The following is a 27,957-nucleotide window of genomic DNA, read 5'->3' as shown; positions in this document are numbered from 1 at the left end:
CAACAACAATAACAACAACAACAACAACAACAACAGAACTCAACATGTCATCTTGAAATATTTCAAGAATCACCCAGGATGTTCAGGTGCTGCACAGTGGGACAGGAAAGCTATTGCAGACAGGGGTGTGAAGATGTTTAGTAAGAAAAAGTGGTGAAGGAGCCGGCCAGCTGAAGAGCCCAGGGAGTGGCCCTGAAAGAATGAGTGGCCCACACAAAGAAGCTTCTGCCAGCAGCAGGGGAAGACAGGTAAAGCCAGGTAAAGGGGGAGGAGAGGCAGAGACAGGCAAGAGAGGTCAAAATGAAGGAAGATGAAGAGGTCAACCAAGATCCTATATGATCAGAACTCTACGTACCAGGAGGAGTTTTGAATTTCAAGGGCAATGGGAAGCCATTTGGAAAGTCTCTGGCATAGCTCACTGGTACAGAAAATGAATCAATGAAGGGACTCAGAGGGAGCAACAGCCACACAGGAAATCAGTACAGACTGCACATGGGTAGGCAGGGAGAAGAAGATACGTCAATGCCAAATCTGTCTTTAGAGGAGGATTGTGTGTGCCCCATTTGTTTGCTGTAAACAAAAGAACAGCAAAATTACCAGCAGGTGCTGGTAACCTTTGGATTCCAGCACTTTGGATACTGAGGAGAGAGAGAGAGTCATGAGTCTGAGGCCAGAACTTGCTAGAGGTGAATGTCCTATTGCTGTAACAAAACCCCATGACCAAGGCATATAAAAGAACGCATTTAACTGGGGGTTCCTGGCTCTTGAGGATCAGAGCCCATGGCTGTCATGGAGAGGAGAGTGACAGTGGGCAGACAGGTGTGGCCCTGCCGCAGTGGCTGTGAGCTTACGTCTGGTCCACAGGCAGGAGGCGGAGGGACTAACTGGAGTGACACAGCTTTGAAACCTCAAAGGCTTCACCTCCCAATCCTGCCCAAACAGTTCCACCAAATGAGGACCAGACATCTGAATATATGAGCCTATGAGGACTGTTCTCATTCAAAACACTACAGAGACCCTATCTCCAAAGAAAAAAAGTAGGGGGACACCCCCAAAAGACTAAATTGTGCCTTAAGTAGCTCAGTATTGCCACTTTGGATCATGGAGAGTTTGAGGAGAAATGGTTTAGCTTCCATGCATATATGTCAATGTCTCAGAAATCATGAGATTTCTGAGAACACAGAAATATGTTTATGGTTCAGTGTGTATAAAATAGAATTGAATAGACTGGAAAGAATTTACTGTTTAGCAGAAAACTACCAGGGGCTGAACTATCTAATACTAAGCAATATTAGGAAGATTACCTAGAGGCGTAAGATATACCAGACAGGAGGAAGGCCGTTTATGACAGTCTGCAGGACATTGGAGAGGCGAGCTTAAAGGCCCAGGAGGACACATTATGAAATGATATGAATTGAAAACTCTGAAGAAACATCCCCGAAGAACGCTTTTAAGCAAAGTGTCTCTGCCTTTGAAAAATGTATCACAAGGGAAGAAGGTTCTTTAAAGAGAGTAAATTTGTAGAATTGCTTTCTTTAGCTTGTATCATAGAACATGGGTCATGTACTGGTCAAAGGACTATTAAATGATATGGTTATTTTATGATAACTTTAATGCTTTCAAAATGTCACTCTTACATGGTGACTGCAACACTCCACAGGATAGTTAATGCGTGTGTGTTTGTGTGTGTGCGTGCGTGTGCACACACAAGCATATAAATGATTATTTGCACATTTATAAATACACAGATAAACAGATACATGTTATAGCTATAAACCACACACACACACAGAGACAGACAGACACACACACACACACACACACAGAGAGAGAGAGAGAGAGAGAGAGAGAGAGAGAGAGAGAGAGAGAGAGAGCACTCTTTTGTCTGCGCACATCTTTGATAAGTTAGGAGGGAGAAAACAGACCTACTCAATTAATTCCTACTACCATACATGTTTAACGCAGTAACTGGCTCCAGACACCACGTGTGTCTAACTCTAAAGTCTACATCGAAAGAGATGCAGATGCACAGAGGTTATTAAAAGTGAAGAGAGAGATTCTGGAGTCCTCACATCCATCTTTCCAGGTCTCAGTTTCACGGGCTTCTCAGTGTCTCCACCGTGACTGGTTTCAGGGCTGGACATGCAGAGAGAGGGAACAGCAAAGAGACGGTCGTCTGGATAATTTCAGGCTGGAAAACGATTTGGTCTGAAGGTACAGATAATTGAGACAGAAATGTTTTTTTTTTTGCCTGGAGAGATTCCCGAGATTGCCTTACTCCTCCACTTGAGTCTGCAGGTGGAGTCGTAACCATTGGTGTTTCACGGACTAATAGAAACTGTGCCATTCAACGTGAAGAATGGGGTTTTCTGTGGATAGCTCAATTGCTTAGTTCTATGCTTTTTCATAAAGATGAAGTATATTGGATATTTTTCATTACAAAAGCAATTCACATTGAATTGACAACAGTAAAAAAATATAGATAGTAAGAGAACAAAAGAAAGAACTCAGATTGTGCTGCCTAAAGAAAGTGCCACCACCATATTTTATATATATATGTATATATATGAATATATTTTACTACATATACTTTTAGGATTTGGTTATTTTAAACTATGTATAAATCTCTCTCTCTCTCTCTCTCTCTCTCTCTCTCTCTCTCTCTCTCTTCCTCTCCACCTCTCTCATTTTTCAAAGACTAGTGAACGGAAGTGGTAGACTCATGGTGATCATTTTTTATGATGTCAGAGAAGAACTATGGCCATTCGAAAGTCACAAAAGACTTCAGCCAGGCAGTTGTTCACAGAGAAGACTCAAGACCGTCAGATGTCATTGTTAGGACAGACTATGCTTTACTAACGCTTTAATGAATATGCTTCAGTATGCTCCACTAAATTTCAAAATCTGTGAATTCAAAGCCTCAAAATAGACAGAGTTATTACTAAGATTAAGCAACATCATCATCTAAAATCAGGAAAAGTGGGAATTATCTGACATTTTAGCAACAATGTAATAGTTAAATTACAGTGCAGCAGAAGGGGAAATATTATTCTACTAAAAAAAGGTAGAAATTTTGATGGTGCATCAAATGAATAGGATTCCAACTCCAGCACACACACACACACACACACACACACACACACACACACACACACACTATGATTGCACAGGGATATCCATGCACATACACACATACTTATATACACATATTGTACACTCAAGTATATACACACACAAACAAATAAGCATGTATACATACTTCCACACAGACACCTGCATACATACAAACATATATGCATACACATACAAATACATATACAAATCCACATATACCCTACATGAATATGTGCACAGACAGTATGTGAAAAAAATAAAACAAAAACTAGAAAAAAGATCATCAAAGGTTGACAGTGATTACATCTATGAGATGTCTTACAACAAGTAAGTCTTTATCATGAAAATTATTCGCTAACTGTAAGTTTTGAGTAATTTCTTTTGACCTGAAAGTAATGGGGAAGTCTTTAAATTTAAGTGTTCTTACTCTTATTTCTCTTATTTGTAAGATTTAGTAGACCCAGAGATTTTTGTTATGTATTCAGAAACTCTTACAATAAAGAAATTCAACATCGTCCTTCAACATTTTTAAACTCAAATCTCCAACCTTTGCCCTTACAGCCTTGTACAGAATATAGTTTCTTCAGTGTGTCTAGACAGACAGACAGAGAGAGAGAGAGAGAGAGAGAGAGAGAGAGAGAGAGAGAATGAGAGAGGGATCATGAGAGAGAAGACATAGATGTTCTATTTGGCAAGGCCAAGAGCAGCTAGTGGCATTGCAAGGTTAGAATTTCTCCTGTGTTTTTAACTTCTGCTATCTTGCAAACACCAGAGGCAACTGTTTCAGAGTTCTGACACTGCCAGAGTTGGCCAGCCTGCCATTCCAGTGCGCTGTCAGGTGAGCAAGCTCAACGCCGGGCTTATGGTCTGTGTTTGGAACAGTGGACCATCCACTGGAGAGTGATGATTAGTTTAATACGGAGAAGATGAGGGATAGTTGTGTGCGGTCTCCTTCCTGTACCGCATGGACCCACAAGAGCCCTTCATCATCTTTTAGGCGGTAGTATGCCAAAGAAATCAAGAGCAAAGCACACGCTGGAAGAACCTGAGGTGCAATCTTTTCTTTCGTGGCATGATCTAAGAAATACCACACATAAGGAAATTTTCCGATGGTTTCTCAATATGCAATCAATATGTTCTGGGAGTCAGATGGTATGTTAAAAGGCAGCGAATTTCTGCAACCCTGAGAGTAATCTCATTTTCATGTGAATGGGGTCACCATGCCATTGTCTGAGTCTGGAAGCCAGCATCCCTGCTTACTAGTAGGGCACGAGGAAATTCATAAATGCTTCTGCAGCTGCTTCGTCATCTCTAGAATGGAGACAGGAAGCCCATGTTGGTCACAGATGGACTCTTGCTGAGACTCCGAGGCAGAGGTGAAGAGAAAAGAGTTCATTGAAGGATGGTAAGAAGTAGAACCAAGTGGGAGATTCTCAATATCAGTCCAGATGTCTCTTCTTAACGGACGAAGCCGTAGATAGACACAATGGAATTTCGTGCAATCATGATGACAACCGGCATGCTCACGAACATGAATGGACCTAGAAGCCATCGTCGGATGTGCCATAAACCAATTTAATAAACATGATTTCTCTCATCCATGGAACCCAGATTTAAATCTTCATTAATCTGTATGTTTGTATAGATATGAGCTTATGATGGGGGACTCGGGAAGAAACCAGAAATGAGAATCATGAGAAGGGAGGAAGAGATTTTAGTCGGGGGGGGTCAGCATGTGTAATATGAAAACAGAAAGGGAGGAACCAGACAGAGAGAGAAGAAGGAATGGGGGAAGACAGTTGATGAAGAGAATGTATGAAAAAAAATTATGGTACACATATACGAAACGCTTTATCCTAACCTGGAAATACAACTACCTTCCTGGAAAGTAAGGTTTGGACTTTAGTCTTTGTTTCTTCTTCGCTCCCCTGTTCATGCAGCTTTGTGACTCCAGGCAAGTGATCACCTATAATTCATGTTGGTAAAATTTGTAGCCCTGTCTGGCACTCACACCTTATTGCCGTTTTTAAATGAATGAGATTTTCAAAGTAAGGCATCTTAATGGAACACGCAGATCATAAGGAACTCAGCAAGTTGGTCTGCTCTAAACGCTGTCATTCCCAGAGCCGAGACGTTTCAGCTGACACAGGAACCAGGAACAAGAATTTGGCAAACGAGGAAATCGACCAAAAGCCAGATTCAGCGTGGTGTCCGGTGACTAACGATACGTAGAAAACACACAGTGAAGGTGACCAGGGCAGGGTGTGTGGGCAGGAGTACCAGACGGTAAGTGACATCACAATGCCCTGCTACAGAGCGGGACACAGTGTAGCAATTACTATGGACAGCCTGCAGTTTACTGCCCCACGTGTCCGAGTCTTAGCCACTCTGGGACTGTGTGTTATTGTTGGCTCCTGCCCTGGATGGAGGGGACGCAGCTATGCTCAGTAGTGGTGTTTGGAGCAGCCACAAGCAGCTGAGGCCATCTTTAATAGGACCTGAAGGTCAAGCCAAGTTTACAGTCAGTAGAGACAGCTTTAATTTGACAGGCTACCAAGGAGCCAAAAGTCATGGTGCCCCTCTTCCTAATAAAATAATCTCTGGCCCATAAAGTCTTATTAAAGAAATGGAATTCCATCTTGGCGAAGCAAGCATATATCAAGCTTAGGTTGTGCTTCAAGCTTAAGCCACTATTAAAAGTATGATGTAGATCACTGTTAATAATGACAAATCATGACTTGAAACGTGGTCTAGGTTCTCAGAGGCAAGTGTTGCTCACTCGTGTGGTCTAGTCTGACGGAAAGACGTTTGTTATAATAAGATGATATCTAGATTCCTCTACTTAGAGATAACAGTTTTGTGTTTGAGGGGACGCTGAGATCCCATGCAGGGGGGAAAAAGACATGCGTGACATCCATTTATTGTGGCGGTGTGCCCTAATTATCCCGCTTTCCTCTTTCAGTAATAATAGAGGCGTGTGAATAAAAACACAGTAATACGCACCAGATGTTCGGAAAAACATAAATATCCCCACATGTCAGCACATTTTAGCAAAAAAAACCAAAATTTTCCCTACTTCTCGTTCCTTTTTTAGTTTTTTGAAACATGTTCTTTGATATGATATTTTTAATCCTCATTATGGACTTGCTTTGGTTCCTTTAATATCTGCCACAAGGGACTGAGTATTTTCAGATGGATCCAATGAGCATCTCTCCCTTTCCTCTTCTTTCCGTCCAGGGGCGGGCAGGAGGCCTAGCAGCCGACCAGACTGCTCTCTGGCTGGAGAGCGTACTATTCACATGTATTCTCTGTTTCTCCCACAGTAGATGGTGGTCATGGATAAGGTTCTTCCACTTCCTGGTTCTAAGTTTTAAATATTTTCCATGGTGATCGTAAGTCTTTGAAATGAAAGGGCATTTCAAAGAGCAACGCTCACGAGTTGCCAAGCATTCTCCCGTAGTCCCTAAAAAGGTAGCAATTATACTCGTCCATCCCTGAGACAATCTTCATTGGTTGGTTTTCTTTGACAACTGGATGTTTTAATTTCTTCCCTATGTCTGTCTTAAGCTTACTGAAGAAGTAGAGTTCTTTCTTAAAATTCAAGCATTTTCCTTCAGCTGTCATTCTGAAGCTTATTCTCCCAGCACCTGGAGCTAGGGCAGGCTTTGTTATATTTACCTTAGTAACCTAGAGTCAAACTGTGGTACTGGCACTGTCTGAGTTTTTGCTGCTAAGGAAATGCAAGTCCCATGGGGATTCCGCAAAAACGGCCAGTTCAACGTATACAAATTAATTTATTAATCACCCCCCCCCCCTTGTGTCTCCTCCGTAATCTGGGAGCACCATATTCTCGTAAGGAAATGGAACAAATAAGAAATTGGAGAGAGGTTAAAAACTATGTCATTGGTTTGGCTGGCCCAACCTTTAGAATTTCACACAAGGGGAAAAAAAAATACCGGCCTAGAGATTATGTAAAACTCTCAGAGGAGTTGGTTTCCATGTCAGTATTTAGAAGGAAGCAAGGGCCAGAGAGGGAGTTCTCAAAATCTGATCCAGGAGTCCCTTTTCTTCTAGCTGGCTTATCTCCATTATCCTTCAAGCACTGCCGGATTTGATTTCACTCTGCCTTGGATTTTGGCCAGTTGTTCTTTGACCTGGAGCGCGCAGCTCTTAGGAGGCAGCAGAGACTCACCCTTCCCTGTGACTCTCTGTTCCTTCACTTCACTTTGATATAGAAATTGGCTAATGCTATACAAAGTCTCCTTCCCCTGGAATTCAGAGAGCAGCTTATTTATATGTAGATGTAGCTATATGACATTTCCAAATGCCAGCCATTTGCATATGAAGGTCTCTTTCTTCCCCTTTCGGTAAACAGTCTTTCCTATTACTTCCAAAGCAATGTTTGGAATGAAATTCCCTATAAAAGCTCGGCCTTAAAGTGTTCTTTAAATGTCCGGTAGAGGTGAAATATTAAACTCCCAGACTGGAACCCATCAGGACTATGAAAATGTATCTATAATCTATGGTACACACACCTATAAGCCTCTGCTTGTGTAGTTTTGCACAAAAAGTCACCGAGCACTGGCCTTGATCACATATCTGTAGTGTGTTGACCATGTGCCGGGCACTGTTCTAGGCACTGCATTGATAATAAGAGTGGAGTGCCTACTCTGCTCACAGATAACAGCCAGGAGAACAGGAAGCTACAGTCATAACTTCAGAAAAGTGAGACTGGGATCAAAAGGGGCATGTTTAGTCACAACTCTTAGAATGAAATGATTCTGTATTTGACCCTAGGGACAGAAGCATGAAGCAGGACATGGGGGAAGCCAAGGGCAGGGATTTCTGAGGGTCTTATTGCTATCATTTTCCAGGACCCCTTTGGACTGCTCGTCTGCCCCTAGTTTTTGATTCTTGGCCACCTTGGCTTTTTCTTCTCTCTCAACCCCAGGGCCCCTCCAGTGTTAGCATCCCCTTGAGCGTCATTATTTTCATTTTGCCCTCCTGGAAGGCCCTCAGGTTGATCCCTATGTTGGGGTGTCCACGGAAAGCCATCAAAAGCGTTCCTTATTTTGTCCACACACGGTCTCTTCCTCATGTGGTTTGCTCTGTGTTAATCACTCAGGCAACCAAACCAGAGTCACGTGTTTCTCTTGACTTCTCTTGGCATGTATAACCAGGCAGCGAAACTGGTAAGCCTATACATCCTATGCCCCCTAAAACATATTTCTTCCTCTCTGCCATAAATAATACCCATTCTTCATCATTCCTACAGGGCTTTCCTAATCTGTCTTGCTGTCTATTCTTTTCTTTGCTCTTCTGTTCTTCCCTCTTCCCTATGCTGTCGGGGTTGTTTAATCCTTTTTGTTTCTATGATATTACTTTTTAAAAAAAACCTTTATCCTCCTGCCAAAGGATACATTTACACATTTATTACAAAGAACGAAGGAAGCCCGGCTGGTCCATAAACCATCATTCCCCTCAACTCCACTTCTCCCTCTTCTCCATGCCCTGTTTTGGCAGCAACAAGCCTAGTGCCAGCCCGAGAACCTTCCAGTTCATGGAAAGTTCCTTACCCAGGCCCTGAGCCCACCTTTACCCTGTCCTCACCTTACAGGGCTCCTTTTTTCTTCTCTGCCAGGTAAATCTGATACTGAAAAAAAACCAAACTGGCAACCTTTTGGCTTTTCTTATCGTCAGCCACACTATTCCACAGGTACTCCCTGCTCAGCTGTGTCTGTCTGTGCTGCCTTCCCTTATTCCTAATGGTTTATGAACTCTCAAGACAGATTCAGAAGGGGCAAGGCAGCATGCCCTGTCTATGCATCTTGATGCAAAGTAAATGCCAGGTAAATATGAATTCCTGTTATTCTATTTCTTTCACGATTAATTTTCTATTTGTCATAGAAGCCGTCAAAATCATCGTGAATTAGTATACGAATGTTTCATAGAGTTACAGGTGATTCTGATTGAAAAATAACAAGAGGCTTGTGTATCACTTGCCATTGGGTGTTCTTATTTATATAAAACCAAAGTAAACATTATTAGCCTCAATGACAAACTGATCAATCCTTAGTAATCTTGAGGGGCCAGAAGTATGGCTAAGCCATACTCGCATATGGGCCTGGGTTCAATTGCTGATACTGGCTTAAAACATTCTCTAAGGTTTTCATTAACACAAATAGCTATCAAAAATCTCAATTCCTTTAAGGGATTAATTCTCCCTATGAGGAAATTTGTGGGTTTTGTTTTTTTTGTTCTAGCTGTTGCTTTGCAGTCCTAGACATTAACAGCTACAAAGCAGGCAACTTACTTCAGGGGCAACATGATTAAACTCACATCGCTCAGTAATGGTTGAAAATAACTGATACTCTTCTAGCTCAAAACTTAACATTTTGGTGAACTCAGGACAGCAACAGGGCCTTTCCGGTCATCTTCAGGATTCTACTGTCTTCACGCGCATCCTAGAGAAGGTCACAGTTAGCAAAGATTTCATTCTGGGGCTTTCTCTGCCACTAATACACAGAAAACTAGGGAGACGGGCTCTTCAGAAACAAGCACTGGAACTCATCTGACAGCTACATTCTGAACGTCGGAAAACGAAGACGCACGGAGCTAAACACCCCAGGCAAGACCTATCAGGGTCTCTCTGAGCACAGCTGAAGGGCAGCATGTGGGGATGGGTGAAACCCTGGTTCTGGAATTTTCCCACCTGTGGTGGCATGCCTTCACTGCTCAGCGACTGTGGGTATCAGACTCAGGCTGAGCCGCTTCAGGGGTCGTGGCTGTGGGCTGGGTGACAGCCCAGACAAACCTCAGAGCTCCTGGCGCTGCGTCCGATTCCTCCACAGCCTTTCTGCGTCATTTCTAATTTATGTATAGCGTGTTTCTGGTGTTCAGAACGGACAGCTCTGATCGCAACAGCTTCCTTTGACCTCTTGATTTCTGAAGGGTTGTTTCGTTTCTAAGGTGTGAGTTTAACCTCCCAGAATCATTTGCAAGATCAAAAATGCTTTGAGTTTTTATAATAAAACCCATTAAAAATACAATCCATTGACGAGAAAACAGACACACGTCGATGGGACCAAACACAGGGACCTCTAGTGTCTGTTATTTCTTCTCAAAGGTGAGTAGCCATAGCATCTTCTTGGTGGGAACTCTGGCCAGTAGTTGGGACCTACTGTCTTGCACGCCTCTGACAATTTCTGAACCTCTTCTGCTCTGCACACCCCCATGCAGAGGGGAGGTGGCCACTGGTGGCTCCGCCACAACATGACAAATTGGAGGAGCTGACAGCGAGGTGATGAATATTGCTAACATGACCCTAAAAATAGTGGAGGGATGTTTGCGCATTGACACTTCTCCAAAGGCAGATGGATATGCATGACCTGCCTTAGCAGACAGGTGTCGGGAATATTGATGGGCGGTCCGAGGATAATCATTTTCTTGGCAGCATCGCAGCAGACAGTCTGCATGATTAATGATGCGTCTCAGTCTTTTATGTTTGCCACCTCGGGCAAAAAGGGATGGGAACCTTTGTCATTCCAAGGAACGTAAGAATTCCGCCTGAAGGGTAAAACAGGAGGGCTTTATTCATTTAAAGTACCATGTTTGTTTGCTGGGTGTAGAAACAGCAGTTAAAAAAAAATCATGCCTGACCTCGACCCATGAAACAGCGGTGCCTAGTAGGCTGGTTAGAGCAGGCTTCACAATAATGGGGTTCCACCCCAGGGCTCAAAGGTTACACAGTCTGAGGTATGGAGTACAGCCTGCTTGGGCTCTGACAAAATCCAGAGTGCACTGTGGTTTTGAGATGCCTCTGCACACAAGCTTTGGATGAATATTAAGAACCACTCATAAGAAACGAAGCAGGACTCGGGCAGGAAGGAAGAGGTGAGATCATCTGCTTAATGTTTATATTCATTTCAGGTTTCAGAGACAATCTTCTGATTCAAATCAATTCAATATTGTTTCTAAATGCTGAATCTAGTGAGAAGGAGCTTTTCTTCCCCAAGAATAATACTGTTTGCTCAGGTTTTTAAAATGTCACACGCAGCAGAGAACGAACTATGCTATTTCAGGGCTCAAAATTAAATCCAGAGTCTAATAATAGTCTGTAGATGTATTTTGCTAAACCCTGGGTAGCCAGCCCATCTACTGAGAATATGGTAGGTAAAGCTATGGAAGGAAGCTACCAATGTGTGTGTGTGTGTTCAACTTCTAAATGAACAAAGGTACCTTTAGATATAAGTTGTCCATGGACAATAATTTAAATAAAAATATATTCATTTTATAATCATGGATTATTAACTATGGGTTCGGTGATCAAGAAAACTCAGGAGATTGATTTCTCTAAAGAAATTTAAAAATAAGATAATGTCTTATTTATATGATGGGAAAGGGGAAGAGTAATGTTTGAAAACATTAGTGATGAGGCAGAATTGCTTGATTATCAAGAGTGGTAGCTTCGATTGGAATGACCCCCAGAGGTTCATGTATTTAAATGCTTGCTCCCCAGTTGGCATAGCTGGTTGGGAAGCATTAGGAGGTATGGCATTCTTGGAGCAGGTATCACCGGGGGCATGCTTCGAGGTTTCAAAAGCCCTTGCCAGTCACAGACACTCCTTTCTGTCTTGTTGTATCTGAAGATGTAAGCTCTCAGCTACTGCCACACTGCCATGCCGGCCTTCCAGCTGCCGCACTTCCCACCATGATGCTCATGAACTCACCCTGTGAACTGTAAGTTCCAAATAAACCATTTCTTCTATGAATCCCTGTGGTCCTGGCGCCTTAACACAGCAATAGAAGAGGAAGACACTAAGAGACCGGAACAAGCTTTGAACTTAATCCCTCTGTTATGAAAGGTTTATGTGTTTGGCTTAATTGTGAACAATCTCCCAATAAAACCTAGCATTTTGAAATGTGAGAATGAAGAGTTCTGTCTTATCTGGAATATGCCCTTAAAATACATCTTTAGTTTAGAGCTTGAATTGGCATGCTATTATACTAAGAGTCTAGTCTACAATATATTTTGTCATTGGTTATATAATATTGATTTCTGCTCATAAAATTTTATTTAACTTGCGAAACAGTCCATGCACACGGACTATAGTGATCTCTTCTTTCATGCCTTCACCACAAGACAAGCATTTTGCCCCAAACAACTGTCACGCCATTGGAAGATGAAGTTTGAATGAGCTTAGGCCAATGAGTAGAAAGTAGAATTATCTCCCGGAGTATAAATTCAGACATAACATTCAACAAGAAACACTGATAACTAACAGATTTAACAACACCAAATTTTTATATTACCCAAATATTATCCTACTACACAGAAATGGCAATCAACAATCTAAAAATCTTCAGGAGGAATATTTTTAGAACTATTATCAAATCATCCAAATCATTACCTCGATCAGGAAACTAATCTAAATTCTATGCCGGTCTAGCATCAGCAGCATGCACGTCCAAACTGCACATCCAAACGTCAGTTATGCCCACAGAGACATTCTCATTGCACAAGTGCCTCGTGTGTAAACCATATGAGAGGGCAGAGATACACAATGCGCATTTCTGATACTTTCCAAAGGCTTCCCTAGATTTTGTGCCATTTTAAAACTGAAAACACGAGTCTCAAATTTAGGTCTTTTGATAACTTGTATTCAGTTTAATGCTAAGGAAAAAAATGTCTTGGCAGATACCAGCAAGTTACATAGAGAATACCATTCACAGGATAACCTCAAACTCATGATCCCCCTGCCTCCACCTTCCTCAGCAAATCCTACTTGTATATACCACCACAGCTGGCAGAGAGAAACCATTCAATGAATAGATTTCATTTATTTATTTATCTTGGTTTTTTGAGACAGGGTTTCTCTGTGTAACAGCCTTGGCTGTCCTGACTGTAGATCAGGCTAGCCTCGAACTCAGAGAGATTCTCCTGCCTCTGCCTTCAGAATACTTGAATTAAAGGTACGTGCCACCATGTTGGGATCAGTTTTTATTTACCAGTCTGTGCCAGAAAGATTTGCTTCAGTTTTCTTTTAAACGACTTAATCGTTTTTGGAAAAGGGTCTCATATAATCTAGGCTAGCTTCAAACAGTCTGTGAAGCTGAGATGACCTTGAATGTCCTCCGTCTGCTTCTAGATACTGGGACAACAGGTGGGAACTGCTTTTACTGGTTTCTGTGGTGCTGGACGTCGAATTCAGGGCTTCACGCTAGCTAGGGGTAACCTTAGTTTAATTGCCAATTGAGCAGGATTTTGAGTTATCTGGGAACTGGGAGACTTTTGAGTGGTTCTGGCTTAACTCCTATTGGAGAATCCATTGAATTGTGAATGAGACCATTCTGTGAAGGGATCCTGTACTATGTAGCAGGGGGAAAAAACTGGGCAATGTTCATTCTTTCTGGTTTCCTGTGGAGGCAGACCATTGCCTTAGGCTCCTGCTGCCCTGGCTTCCCATCTTGACAGGCTGTTTGAACTGTGAGGTCAAGTAAAGCCTTCCTCCCTGAAGTTGCTTTGGTCAGAGTACTGTCTCTTAGCAACAGGAAGGGAAACAGGCTAGCCCTCTACCGACTGGGTTCCAGGCCCACTCAGTGGACGCCTTCTGGGTTACAAAGAACTCTTAATTTAAGGGCAGCAAAAGCGAGATGACAAAACTCCAAATTTCAGAAGATAATCTGTTCTAGCAAAGAACAGTGTTAAACATTTCAGAAAGCAAATTTCTCAGGCAACTTATTTACCAGCTCTTCCTTCTTAAGCGATTTTCCTCCAGTAACGAGCGCCACGGAGCACACGCTGAAGAGCAGGCAGAGGTATATTCTCTGACAGAAAATATCGTTCCTGAGAAACTTACTCATTTGTTGCTCTGCTAAAGTAATTACTGCAGCAGGGACTTGCTCATTTATCATTTCCTGTTGCCTTTGCTAGTTTTTCCCGTTGTCTTTTTAAACAAATACCTTCATTGTCCTTGCCGCAAAACCGATAACTTTATTTCACGAGGTACGACAAGATACAGATGCAGTAGGGTTTGCTCCTAATTCCCAGGAGGATCTGCACCTGGGAACCACCGAGGAGAACTGCGTATTCCTGTTCTTACTTGAGGAATCAGCACAGCATAGTTGAGCAGTAACCAGCCCCAGCCATGTCTGAGAGATCTTTTAGGTCTCCCCTTTTGAGGCTCAGGAGTTTTCATGAAAGTTTGTGTTCTAAGATAGTCAGACACTCTGATCCATGAGCAACACAAACATTTCCAGGCTTTTAAGGATTTCTGTGGAATGCCGCAATAGGATTCAGGTAGCAGGTTTTAAATCTTTTTCTGTGAACCAACTGTTAGAAAAACTCAGGCCCAGAAAATAAAAGGAGGCTTTGAAAGAAGCTGCTACTGCCTCCTCAAGGAATATCATTAAAAACAAAAAACCAAAAACCTTTCAAACAGGCAGTATTTGGTTCAGCAATTTAGTATAAGTTTGTAGAAAACATCTAATATGAGCAGAAATATGACATAGCTTCGAACAGGAGCAAAACAGAGCCCTGAGTTATGAGAACACTGGTTGGAAACGCTGAAGAGATAAGAGATCCAATTAGACAGAGGAGGTCTCTCAGTAGCGCCATGGCCCGAAGCCCAACTTTCCTAAGAAGACTAAACTTTTTCATTCTCATAAGACTTGGTAGGCACAGGTCCGTTCCCCCAAGCCCCCATGAAACTTTAGCATTTCTAGTACCAATCTTGACTATTATTTTAAAAACATGTATATGCATTTGAAGTAAGATGCGAGAAATAACCTTGATAAACCAATGGCCCTTGCTGGCTGATTGTGTCTCCTGGTAAACAAGAGTACCTGGCGTGGACTACTCAATAGCGTTTGATTTCCAGGCCCCATAGAATGTGAATATTCTCATAATTCCTAACCCCACAAGGCAGTTTTGAAGGCTCAGTGCTACCGGCATTTTTGAAACTAAGTCAAAGGTTTCTATATTGCTCTGCCAAGCTCTTATAAGATGTGATCTGCAACTAATTTGCTCTAAAATTCAAATGAAATTAAGGAATAAATATGATTATCCACATCACTGGAGAGTCGTCTCTTGGAGAGTCCTGAACAACAGACAGCACATACAATTTGTAGCTTGCTTCGGAATGAGCTAAGTGAGTTGGTTTCAGTGGTATCTTTACTGATGAGTATAACGATGATGATAGCTATGATTGAGACGGAGATAATAGTTTCTTAGGATAATGTTATAATTAGCGGTTTCCCTGGCATTTATCAATTCATGGAGAGACAGTGAGTAGCTGAGGGGTAGGCAAAGATGGAGAAAACACAGTTTCAAAAGAGCAGAATACTGTCGAGCCTTGCGTATGCGTAGGTGAGAGTTAGTGGTTTTCTACCTTTGTTGACAGGTTGCCTTGGTAACTATGGGAAACTCTCTCTATACAAGATAAGCAACTCATGAATAAGTTTCTGCAGTCCACCTGTTGGTTGTTCTCATTTCTCCATTGGCATATTTCACTAAAAAGGAGAAACCAATAACAAAGGAACATGCACACCGATGTGGAGCGTGCACTCTGACTCACTGAGGAGACCAGTGTGGAGCGTGCACTCAGACTCACTGAGTCATCTCATGACTACTGGGACCTTCCCATCATCCAAATAATTATTTAGCCCAGAGAAGTCCTCTGGGTGACTGCAAACCAGTGTTCAGACGCTAAGTTTGGCTAGTGTAAATTCTCCAGAAAAGGGAAGTTTACCCTTGGTGAATTCAGGGTTTAGATTTCTGAGTCTGCCAGTCTGAGAGCCCCGCCCACCTCTCATACATGTGAGCATTCTCCTGCCCCAGTTACCAATCTCCCAGAGACTCAACGTGCATTTTAGAGTCTTAGTTCTGTCTTTCCTGAGAATGCGATTCTGGTCCCAACATCTACATCCCCGAACTCATCCAGAGCTGTGCTCTGCATCTGTCCAGCCCTGCTCTGCAGGATTCGGAGATGTTCTAGCCTCCTTAGCCCTCGCTACAGGTAGAGGTCACCATGCCATCCCTTTCCTCAGCTCAGTGCTGATTTCCCCGCACTTGCTATGCCTGACGTCTGCTCCTAAACTGGACCCCTCTTGACCATATTTGAGTCCAAACGAAGTGTGGTTTTGGTTGTTCGTTTTGTTTTGGTTTATGTGAACAAGAAGTGGGAACAAAGTACCCTCATGAAACAGTAATTGGAAATGCGATTTCCATGCAAGATTTAGTTTTGCATGTATTTAAAAATGCTTCGAGGTGATTATGTTTGCATATGGTTGAATCACCAAGATACAACAAATGTATTTCTAGTGTACTGGCTAGGGTGGATGCCCACGTTGGGGGCCTTTTCAACTCACTGGGGGCACTCTCAGCATTTTTATGGAAAAAATTTTTTTCCAAGATATTAGGATATGCTTACTGTTCCAGGTTCATGCATTTGATACATACTGGTACTGTTCTTCATAGCAATATAAATGACATGGCAGGGGTGGAGATGATAAGGGTAAATTTGGGTGGAGCCCTGTGGCATTTTCACTAACAGTGTGAGGGCATTTGAGTCTTTCTGCTTTGTTGCCAGTGCTAATGAGACCTATCTTTTCTCTATGATCTTGTTGAAAGCATTCGTTTCTGCTTCTTAGGGTGTGTGTGCATGTGTTCATCATCACTTGAGGGCTCTGACATATCTTTGTGAACATACCTTTTGCATCAGCAGAAATATGTTCCTCTTTTCTAAGCTTTTGTTGTTTTTGCTTGGTTACCCATTCCTTGTGATTTTTAAAAATAATTAATGTGTGGGTCTTTTAAACACATACCTTGTGTTATAAATGACTAATTTTCATGGTCAGATGGATATCACCATTTTCAATTCTGTCATATGACTATACAATTGTACAAAATTGTTATTAATCTTAGGTCATAATGGTCATGTGATCATATTACGTTATTAAAGAATATTATCTGTAAAATTATGTTGGTTTTAGGAAAACCAGAAAAATTGACTTGTGAAAATTTAGATATATTATTATGCTAACAGCAGAGAAATAAGTGATTGATAAACATGACTTTAATAGTTGTTAGTTGAAAAGTTGTCCAAAGACTTTTGCAATAGCTATCGAATGACTTGCAAAGGAATGGTTATGCTTACTGGGCTTGAGTTCATTAACAGTGAAATTGCATTAAAATTTCATATTTTAATGAGCACATATAACACCAGTCATACTCTGATGTGGGATTTCCCTCTGTATGCCGTGAATAGCATTGGTTAATAAAGAAACTGGCTGGGCCTGATAGGGTAGAACAGAGGTAGGCAGGGGGCGGGGAAACTAAACTGAACACTGGGAGAAAGAAGGCCGAGATAGGGGAGAAGCCATGGAGCTGCCGCAGGAGATAGATGTGTTAAATCCTTGCCGATAGGCCACGACCTCGTGGTAAAATATAAAATAATGGAGATGGGTTAATTATAGATGTCAGAGCTAGCTAGTTTAAGTGATTGGCCAAGCAGTGATTTAATTAATACAGTTTCTGTGTGCTTATTTCGGGGCTGAGCAGCCAGGAACCAACAAGAAGCCTCCTTGCAACAATATTCCATAGAATGGGCCTCAAACACTACTCCATAGAATAAGTCTCTTCCCACCAAAATAAATCCGTCTTCATATTTATATCGAAACAAAATCCTAAGGCCAGCTATCTCAGTAGATTCTCGTTAGTAGCTTGCATGATGGCTTCTAATACAAAAATTCAAGGGTTTGGAGTGAGGTTACCATTTCTGTTGCACAGACTGAGAAACAGGTTCAGAAAGTCACAGGACCAGCTCCAGGTTAAACACCCGAACACAGCAATGACCCATGCGCAAACTCGATGCTCCCTGATGCTGCAGTGAACACCAGCAAAGCGGCTGTCCCACATATATGGACGAAAGAGGCAGATGGATAAGTAACACCTCCAGGTGGAAAGCTGTCTCAGAAAGGCGGCATTTCAACCAGGAGAAAGTGCACATAAATGATGCACAATGCATTTACGAACTGGGGCATAAACATAGTTTCTCAGAGTGTCTCCTAGGGCCCAAGGCAACTTTTTGCCTGTGCCTTCATCTGTATTGCAAATACCACTTCGGTGTTTATCTATAACCATGAACGTAACAGAAGAGTACAGGTGAGTGGCTCGAGAATTTTAGGGAGAAAGCAATGGATGCACAGAGACTCGAGGAAGCGGGGCATTGTGCATTAGAGTTCACAGAAGTCTTGAATTTCGAAGGACTCCTAATTTAAATCCCAGGCTGGGGGGGATACATGAAAAGAGACATTCTTTTCCCCCTCAGAGATCTTGATTTCTACCTTTCCTGGGCTTAAATATTCTAAGCTAGTCTAGTGGTACTATTATAGCCTGGGCAAACATTTTCATTTCTTTCACCGCTGATATCAATATTTGCGCTACAAGCTGCTGTCTGCATTTTCTGCTATTTATTTCTTATAGACCAAATTATTGGCCCAGACAGAACATGTTTTTCCAGCGAAGTGCTCCTTGTGTTCATGAGCCAATGCAGAAAGCTTCCATTTTAAATGTGGATTTTTGCCACATGACTGAATTAATTCGTGATAAATATATATGATAGGAAACCATTTCATATTCATGCCTGTGTACCTGGAGTAGAGGAGCCATCAAGGCAAACACTCAGCAAATCAAGCAAGGGCCCCCCATTTGCGCAGGCAGGTGGGCAAAATGAAAGCTTTTGTGGCCAGTTCCAGGCCAGCCATTCAGCTTTTCTGAGCCCCGTATTTGTAACCTTGTTTTATTGGGTTGACCTTAAAACAGAGTAACGTGAATGAATCTTTGTAAACTACAAAAAGCGTCACAGAGAAGCTGGGTTTTTCTTTTTAATAATTAATGTGAGGCTTATTGGTAGCAAGTACTACTCTGGGTTCTCTACTGTATGAAGAAACAGGAAACAACAGGAGGTGTGTGTGTGTGTGTGTGGTGTGTGTATGTGTGTGCATGTATATGCATATTTGCATGTGCATGCACATTCCACATCTGTGTGTGGAGGCATGCAGAGATCTCAGATGCTGCCCACTCTGGGATAGTTTTTGGAGAGGGTCTCTCTAGGCTCACCAAGGATGCTAGGCTGATTGGTTGGTCAGCGAGCCCCAGGGATCCTTCTGTTTATGCTCACCCAGAACCGGGATTACTTCTACACATCTTCTTTGGTCTACCTGGTTTCCGAGGCTCAAATGCTGGTCCCCATGCTTGCCAAGCGAACACTCTACTGACTGAGTTATCACCTCGGCTTCCAGAGCAGTTTACAAAATCAAACAAAATAGCGCTTAGAGGAGGATAAGACAGATTACAGAGCAGCCAGAGATTTTCACAGTAGCAGAGACACCAGCACAAGACAGCTTTGAATCTGAAACCCACAAAAGGTTAAGTTCAGGGTGTGGTGTCCGCTCTAAAGCACCCGAGCATTAGACAGTTAAACTTCTCGGGGATCCCTCACTGTTCACGCTTGCTGACTTCCTCAATTAGCAGTGCTGTCTTGAACCTCAGCTCTGCCACGCAATCTTCGCACTTATTCTCTCTGAACTTTCATTTCTCGCCTGTCAGAAGCCTCCAATGTCGGCTCACAGTTCTGCCGTGAAGGCAGAGGGAGGCGGTCTGTGGGGAAGGGCTTTGTAAACTGCCACGGCTTCCACAGAGAACCAGTTATTTTGACAGTTCGCTTAGGCTATGTTGATACTCTTTCAGGATGTCAGTTTCTCCTTTGTGTGGAAAATGGGTTGATAGGATATTAACAAGATGGAGTGGATCTGGTTTGTAAGTCTAGATTCTTCCACATTTCAGGCATGGGTGTAATATCTCAATTATTGTTTAAGGATAAGTACATTTCAAGTGAGTGTTTCTAAAACTCAGGACTCTCCCAAAACAAGAGATGGTGAACTGCCCCAAAGCAATACTCAGGGAAGATAGGTAAACCCTCCTTGGTGCTAGTCCCAGATGGAGGGAGGTCTTGGTCCTTCTGAAGGTACAGGGAGTGTAGGACTTTTTTCCCTCTCATTGACCAGCATTAAAACCAAGGACCTCTGTATACCACATGTATGCTGTCACTGAAAATGTTCTTTATCTGCACGGGTTCTGCCTGCTCTTTTATAGAAGTATTGTACATACTGCACACACAATAAATAAGCTAGATCCGGGCGGTGGTAGCGCACGCCTTTAATCCCAGCACTTGGGAGGCAGAGGCAGGCGGATCTCTGTGTGTTCGAGGCCAGCCTGGTCTACAAGAGCTAGTTCCAGGACAGGAACCAAAAACTATGGAGAAACACTGTCTCGAAAAATCCAAAAATAAATAAATAAATAAATAAATAAGCAAGCTAGACATGTTTCCTTATAGCCCCCCGCCCCATCATTTTCTTGTGATATTCGCCCTTCCTGATTTGGAAATCTACATGAATGGACCTCATTGCTTTGGTCAGCCTCAGACACATCTGACTGAGATATACATTGCTTGCTTTGGTGCCCGTGGCGGTTTAAAAGAAAATGGCCCCCAGAGGGACTGGCACTATTCAGAGGAGTAGTTTTGTTGGAATAGGCGTGGCCTTGTTGAAGGATGTTGTCATTGTGGAGGTGGACTTTGAGGTTTTGTATATGCTCAAGATACCTCCCAGTGTCTCAGTCTACTTCCTGTGGCCTGATTCTCAACACGTAGCAGCTCCTTCTCTGGTATCAGGTTTGCCTGCATACTGCCATGCTCCCCACCATGGTGGTAATGGACCGAACCTCCGAAATGTAAGCTGTCAGCTCAAAATGCTTCTCCTTATAAGAGTTGCCACGGTCATGGCAATAGAGACCTTAACTAAGACTATGCCCTAAAATTTTATTACAAGTCATTTTAAAACCCTCAGCCATGCAGAAAGTCTCTTGGGATATTTTATAAATATCGCTGTTGAGGACTCTATGCATTTTTATTTTCTAGTCATGGTTTCTAAAAAAGGTCTGTGCTAAATACTTCCTATATAATTTAGCAAAGTACAGTTTCTCTTTGGCCTCTGGAATTATTTTCCATCCATTTCCATCCCAGGTTCTTCTTATCAGAAGAGTTGCCTTTGTGGAGCCTTGGACAGCATTGCTACAGAGAGGGACTTCGGGACCATTTCTGGATAAACAGTCTCAATCATAATTCCTTTCTCGTATAGGATGCAAGGAAGCTCAGGGCCAAGTGTTGTGACTATAGTAACCATGCTTTGAGTATACTTCTGTTCCCTAACAGTTCTGTTCTTTATGTTTTCAATCTCTGTTTAAACACTCTCATTGACTGTAGTTTAATTATGAAAACACCACAAATCCTTTTTGGAAGCTGGCATAGGATGCCATAAAAGAAAATACATTTTATTTTCTCGATTATAAAAAGTAAAGTAGTTGAAATTTATGTCTCTTTGAAGATCTAACAAGCTATAAAATTAAGTACACTGGGAAAAATATGTAGCCATGTTTTCGGATGCTTTCCCAGACTCTTAGCAGGAGAGGAATCCATGAGGAGACACAGATATTGATATACATCAGACATGGAGGAGCACAGTTTTCAAAATCCACTTCCCTTTCAGAGCACAACTCGGTGAGGATAAATATATCCATACACACATACGTGCAGTACACCATCTTAAAAGTTCACCAGGGAAGTTTAATATCAGCATCTGGGAAGGCCAGAAAGCCCTAGGCTTGTGATATAGAAAATGTGTGTCTCTGCCTCTGCAGAGAAAAGTCAGACCTGAATCTAAGCTTAAGACGTGGGCTGATGGGGAAGAATGGTATGATATCTAGGTATCTATCTATCTATCTATCTATCTATCTATCTATCTATCTATCTATCTATCTATCTATCTATCTATCCATCCATCTATCATCTATCTATCATCTATCTATCTATCCATCCATCCATCATCTATTTATCTATCATCTATCTATCTATCTATCTATCTATCTATCTATCTATCTATCTATCTATCACCTATCTATCTATCCATCCATCTATTATCTATCTATCTATCTATCTATCTATCTATCTATCTATCTATCTGTCTATCCATCCATTATCTATCTATCTATCACCTATCTATCTATCTATCTATCTATCTATCTATCTATCTATCTATCCATCCACCTATCTATGTATCATACCTAGGTATGAATGATATCTAGGGCAGGGACTTGTCACTTGGCCTGGAAGACAGAGATACAAAGCCTTAGATTAAAGACTCAGAAATGCATGTGTTCTCATTAAAGAGAGAAGAAAGGAAGGTGACCACAGACAACCCAAACAGAGAGAGATTCTGCCTGGAATACACTGGAACTGTGGCCAGCTTTCTGGTGCTGACTACGCTTTTGTGCCTCTGAGGAGCATGGATTCACGTCTCTGTGCACAGTAGACACGTTCTAGCCTCCTGCACATGCTAGCTTAGCTTTAGATAATATTCTTTTCATTCCTTTTTTTGTTTGTTTTAAATCCAAAATGGTAATTCAGTTTCCGTTGGTCTTGGCAGAAGTCTTTCTTTTGGATGCTATTACAGAGGAGGTTTAACAAATTTATTTTGAGCGTTAGGCTTTCTTGTAAGAAAATAGCCACTTCTGTAGTTAACAGAAGTGCATTAACAGCTCTTAAATTGTGCTCAGAATGAGAGGGGTACAGCACTAATGTCACATCTGGAAAAATGAGTGGATGACAATTGCTGCTTCCTTCTGGTGGGAGAGCCCGTAGACATTTGTTTAACAAGGGAAGTTGCTGTGACATCAAATGAATTGGGAGCAGAGAGCAGACTTCTAGGCATGTGAGTCACTCAGTTCCTGTTTTCCCTCTCTGGAGAGTTTAGAACATGTGGAATAGAAATCACCAGGACAATAACACACTGATTCTCCACTGGACTCTTTCACGTTTTCCAAACTCTGTGTGCCAAAACTTGGGAAAACAAAAATCCTACCAGAAGTTTGGGAAAGTTGAGAAACACATTCATTGAAATAATTTCGAACGCACTATATCTCAAGAAGACCATGCATGAATATCACATGTAGCTGAAGTACGTTCTAGAAAGGTTTAGAGTATTAGGTTTGCAGTTCACTATGGGTTACTAGCTACCATTAACATTTTTGTTGCTATCTTTTATTTGGATTTGAAAAAGCATGTATGTTGAATCATAACCTTTAACATGTTTGCATTTTTCTTTATTTTGTGTGCACAACTGTATTTCTGCATCTGCATATGTGTGTTCAGTTTCGAGTTAGAGGGGAATGTGCAGGATTATGTTCTCTCCTCTCCCTGACGGGTCCTGGTGATCACACTCATTAGATTAAGCAGCAAAGGCCTTTGCCCGATCAGACACCTCGCTGCCCCTCAAACATTACACGATTTAGTAGGTTGATCTGTTGTCAAACTAGAAAAATCTGGAGCACGCTGTCCGACCTGATCATTTCTGCTTGGAAATGTTCTCTTTCCTTCCCGTGTCCGTTGAAGAGATGACATTAAGATGGAAAAAATTTGTGCAACCCACATGCACTGAGGTGTGGGGCCATTGTCGGGGCATGGGAAACCCAGGTCTTATCCCCAAGGAGCGCTCCTCTTCCTTCCTCAACCACCATCAACAGCTGGACTCAAGGGTTATTAAGAAGAAGAACAAATGGAGGATGTGAACTCGGGAGGATGATGGGGCAGAGGTTACTGGGAGAGATGGGGGGAGGGCAGGTAATGGTGAATGGTAAGTTCAAAACATAGTGTTTAAATGCACAAACACTTCCAGAGCAGAGAAAGGATAAAATATATTATTGAAAATAAAAAAAACAAAAATGAACTAAAATAGTGGTAACAACATAGGTTCACTGAAGTCAAATATGTATATATTTGGGGTAGAAATCCAACCTTCTGCCCTTCCTTGAAGTTGAATTGTTATGTGCAATCTAAGAGATGGCGAGGCTGGCGAGCTCTATGCTGGTATTTGCTGGGACAGCCATGGACAGGCATAGACATTGCACAGGATGCTGGCAAACCTCAAGGGTCCCTTGCTGAGGATGAGAATCCTCAGGGCAAGACTTGATTTCTCATCCGTCCAATGGTGGACGATTCATGAAAGAAGACAGTCATAAGAGACATCATTTTTGAAGAGTTTTTTTCAAATGAACGAGTTTTCCCAGGTGGTATAAAGTTATTACAAGGGCAAGTCGCTGATAATATTATAAGATAGCTGTTTTCAATACGTAGAATATTCATTTTTGGATCTATTTAAATCTTAGAGCATATATACTCTCAGATACTAATTTCCACTATCATATTTTATTACTTTTGATAAGTGTCTATAGATCAGCATATCTGGATGGTGTACTTTTGGGAACACTTGTCCTGATAAATGTTTTACAAAATGTACTATTTTTCAAGACTTCTGATGAATGCTGTATACTATAAGAGATCATACGTATTTAAAAAGATGGCTGTAGTACTGTGATTTTTTTAAAAAGAAATTTTACATGTGTGATAAATTATGAATTAAGTTGTGATTTCTGGCATTTTCTTGCATCTATTATGGAAGAAGGGAATGAGAACTGGGATGTACTCACGACTTGATGTTACAGGTGGGTAAAGGCAATTACACAAGGATTTGTGGTATCATATTACCTGCATGTCTGTGAAATTTCACACATTAGAAATCACAACTAAAAAGGAAAATAAAATGGCCCTCCACATCCATGAACTCTATTTTCACAGATTCAACTAACTGTGGAACCAAAAATATATGTAAGGTAGTTGTGTCTTCTAGAATATGTACAGAGAATTTAAAAAGAAACATCATTCCTTAAGCAATGCAATATCACCACTGTTTTCATAGACTTTACATTGTATTAAGTATTATAAATTATCTAGAGATTATTTTAAGACATAGGAAAAAGATGGGCATAGGTAATATGAAAATTTCCCTTCACTTTATATAAGCGACTGCAGTATCCTCAGGTTCTGATATTTGTAAAGGGCTGGAATGAATCCCAGAACCTATTCTCTGAGAGATGATTTTACATAAAACATGTATATTTATAAAGATTGTATAACGGAAGCAAGAGCAGAGAGGAGTGCCGGGAGAAGGTCAATTGTTTATCATAACACTCCCTAAACATACTGAATACTAGTATCTTCTTTGCAAGGAGCATCTATTAATATCTCTAGTCGTGCTTTGGGGATGGTTATGATGTACATATATAATCCATTGCACAACTGATCGTCTCAGGCTTTTAGAATATGCAGTCTTCTCTAGATGTTGAAAACGTTAAGGTAAAATATGCAAAAGTTAAAAAACTCTTATGCTTACATTCTGATCTGAGCAAGTAATTAAACTATCACCAGGTATTTGTTTATGTTATAATGCTAATTATCACAAAATGAAATGGAAAAATAAAAATAGAAGGGTGAATGCTGGTGCATATTTTGAAGGACAAGAAGCAATAGTTTGAGTCTGAATCTTAGTTATAACATCGATTACAAATGTTCAGTAGCTAAACAAAAACTTCTGTATAAAAATCCCTTGAAGCTGGGCATGGTGGTGCCCATCTTTAATCCCAGCACTCGGGTGGCAGAAGCAGGGAGTTCTCTGTGAGTTCCAGAACAGCAAGAACCACATAGAAAGATTCTGCCTCAACTCAGCACAAACAAACAAACAAGTAAGTAAGTATTCCTTGAATACTTTTACCAAGCTCAAAACTTTTATTCTCATTATTTTACCTTAAATTCCCATAAATCACAGGCATCTGCTAAAATGCCAATTATATATCTCCAACAGTCATTTCTCACTGTAGGAGAAGTAAATTAGGTAGCATTTTTTATTACTCAAAATAAATTCCATAGTTACTGAATGAGATTTATGTTTTCACATAAAGTTGATCATGACTTTGCAGGTCTGAGAAACTGCATTCTGGAATCTAAATAAATGAAACATGCTAGTTACTTTAAAAAAAATCAATTATGCACCCATTTTAGTTCTGCGTGTAGACAGAAGTGACTTGTGTCAGGGCTTGTAGGTGTCTTTCTTCTCAGAGACCAGCAAGCTTTCGACGGTTGACTTTTAAGAGAATTCAAACAAGAGTCTTTGCCTCTGTTAAAATATACTGCCAAAGCTCGCATTAATTTCCAGGGATGCCCATTAATTTGATCAATGTTTTGTCATTTGTACCATTTGCACCTGTCAAAACAACTTAACGCTATCTCACTGACATCTTTGACAGTTGCTTTAACTCTGGCAAGAGAAAAGTGCGTCTTATTTGCGTCAAAGAAAGTGTTCCTGCCCATTTAAAGCCTGCACTAAGACGATAGGGGGATACGGCGCTCGGGTTAAGACAAACGGTAGACAGTGGAAGACTGTCACACAAAGGCTCACATTTTACTAGGAGGAAAGTTTACGAACCTGCATAATCTGTTCTTGCATAATGCCCATCTTCAGATTTAGTGGTTGCAGTTGTGTTATCTAGTAAGAAATTAACAACAAGAGCCGGTTAACCATTTCCCACGTATCTATCAAATTTACGTTTCCCACAGTATCTTCATCGCTTCATTGCGGGTGAGCTCTGTTGTTTCCCTCACCACCACCAGCAATAACGGAACCTCAGTTATGTTCTAGAGCACTCTGAATGGAGGCAGACTTTCAATGCACAGGCATGTTTGTGAGAATAACAGAACAGAGTCATCTTTCTGAAGTTTGGGACAGAACTGTAGCTGAGATAGATACATTCAATAAAAGAAAAACAAGTCCAAGCTCCCTAAGCCATTTCCTCTGAATAACAAAACAGAAAATTTGACTATATTCCGCTTTTAAGGAGGTACTTAATATATTTCTACTGAATCCATCTATAAAAGGAGTGATTCAATTTAACTCCAATGTTCCTAATCAATTCTTAAATTCCTGACCAGACTTTCTCATTAGCTTTTGCCAGGAGAATGACTGTGATCTTCTGAATATTGACTCCTGTTCATGGCATTGTGACAGTACTGTCCCATTATACTGAAAAAGACATGCACTCTTTCTTATGGGCCCTCAAACACCTATGATCAACACAAATTCTACAGCTGACTACGCGATCCATCGTGAATCAGAACTGTCTTTCGGATAGGAAATAGCTCCCTAATAAGGAGCTATCTTCACTTTTTCATTTCTGCACAGAGACTAAAAACATTCTTTGAGATGAAATTTTGCTCCGAACAGTACCTTGACATCGACCCAGAGACATGACTTCAATTTTCTCCTGTTTCTGACATGATGCTTCTTTGATTTGACATGCATTATCATAAGACTTCCCGTCAGAAGCACAGAGGGGGTTGAAGTTGGTTTGAGAACAGTCAATGTTGCATACACACCTAAAGGAAGAGAGAAATAAGATGTAGGACGTCAATAGTGGTATTACCACGATACAAATGGGAGAAGGGCTAGCTTGGACTAAATGCAAGAGAATCAAATCGTCCTCTTGCAGAGAAGTTCTGGCAGTTTTCTGAGATGAAAATGTTAACACCGACCTAATAATAAATAATCCAGAGGACCTAGTAGTGAATCGAAATAAACGTGCATAAATCTCGCCAGGTTGCTTAAAGAATTCAGACAAGGATACTGCATCAGAACTGCTTTGGAAGTTGTGGGAACACCCTGCGGTACTTCTTCATGGACTGGCTAAATGGTGGGAGTACGGGAAAAAAATGTCCCAAGGGCCAGTAAAACAGAAAGTAACCAAGCACATTATGTGGAATGCCATCAGTAGAGGTATTTCTCCGTCTAAGGGAGAATAGGCATGAAATGTAGCAAATGAGAACCTTTAGTGGCCCTCAA

The 27,957-nt window shown here is 41.4% G+C and overlaps 1 protein-coding gene across 3 annotated transcripts in view; it reads right to left on the bottom strand.

Moving 5' to 3' along the window:
- Positions 1-27,957, bottom strand: part of LOC142839747 (tomoregulin-2) — a 264,451-nt gene that overhangs the window by 47,817 nt on the left and 188,677 nt on the right. For all 3 annotated transcript variants that reach the window (XM_075956029.1, XM_075956027.1, XM_075956028.1), the window contains 2 exons: positions 27,346-27,494; positions 26,548-26,607 (listed from right to left, as the gene is read on the bottom strand). In XM_075956029.1, the coding sequence (XP_075812144.1) occupies positions 26,548-26,607; positions 27,346-27,494 (209 nt within the window). The remainder of the gene's footprint in view (positions 1-26,547; positions 26,608-27,345; positions 27,495-27,957) is intronic.

This window comes from Microtus pennsylvanicus, chromosome 22 (genome assembly GCF_037038515.1).
Source record: "Microtus pennsylvanicus isolate mMicPen1 chromosome 22, mMicPen1.hap1, whole genome shotgun sequence".
NCBI classification, from domain to species: domain Eukaryota; kingdom Metazoa; phylum Chordata; class Mammalia; order Rodentia; family Cricetidae; genus Microtus; species Microtus pennsylvanicus.
Note: the sequence above shows the minus strand (reverse complement) of the source record. Positions and strands in the feature narration are given on the sequence as shown.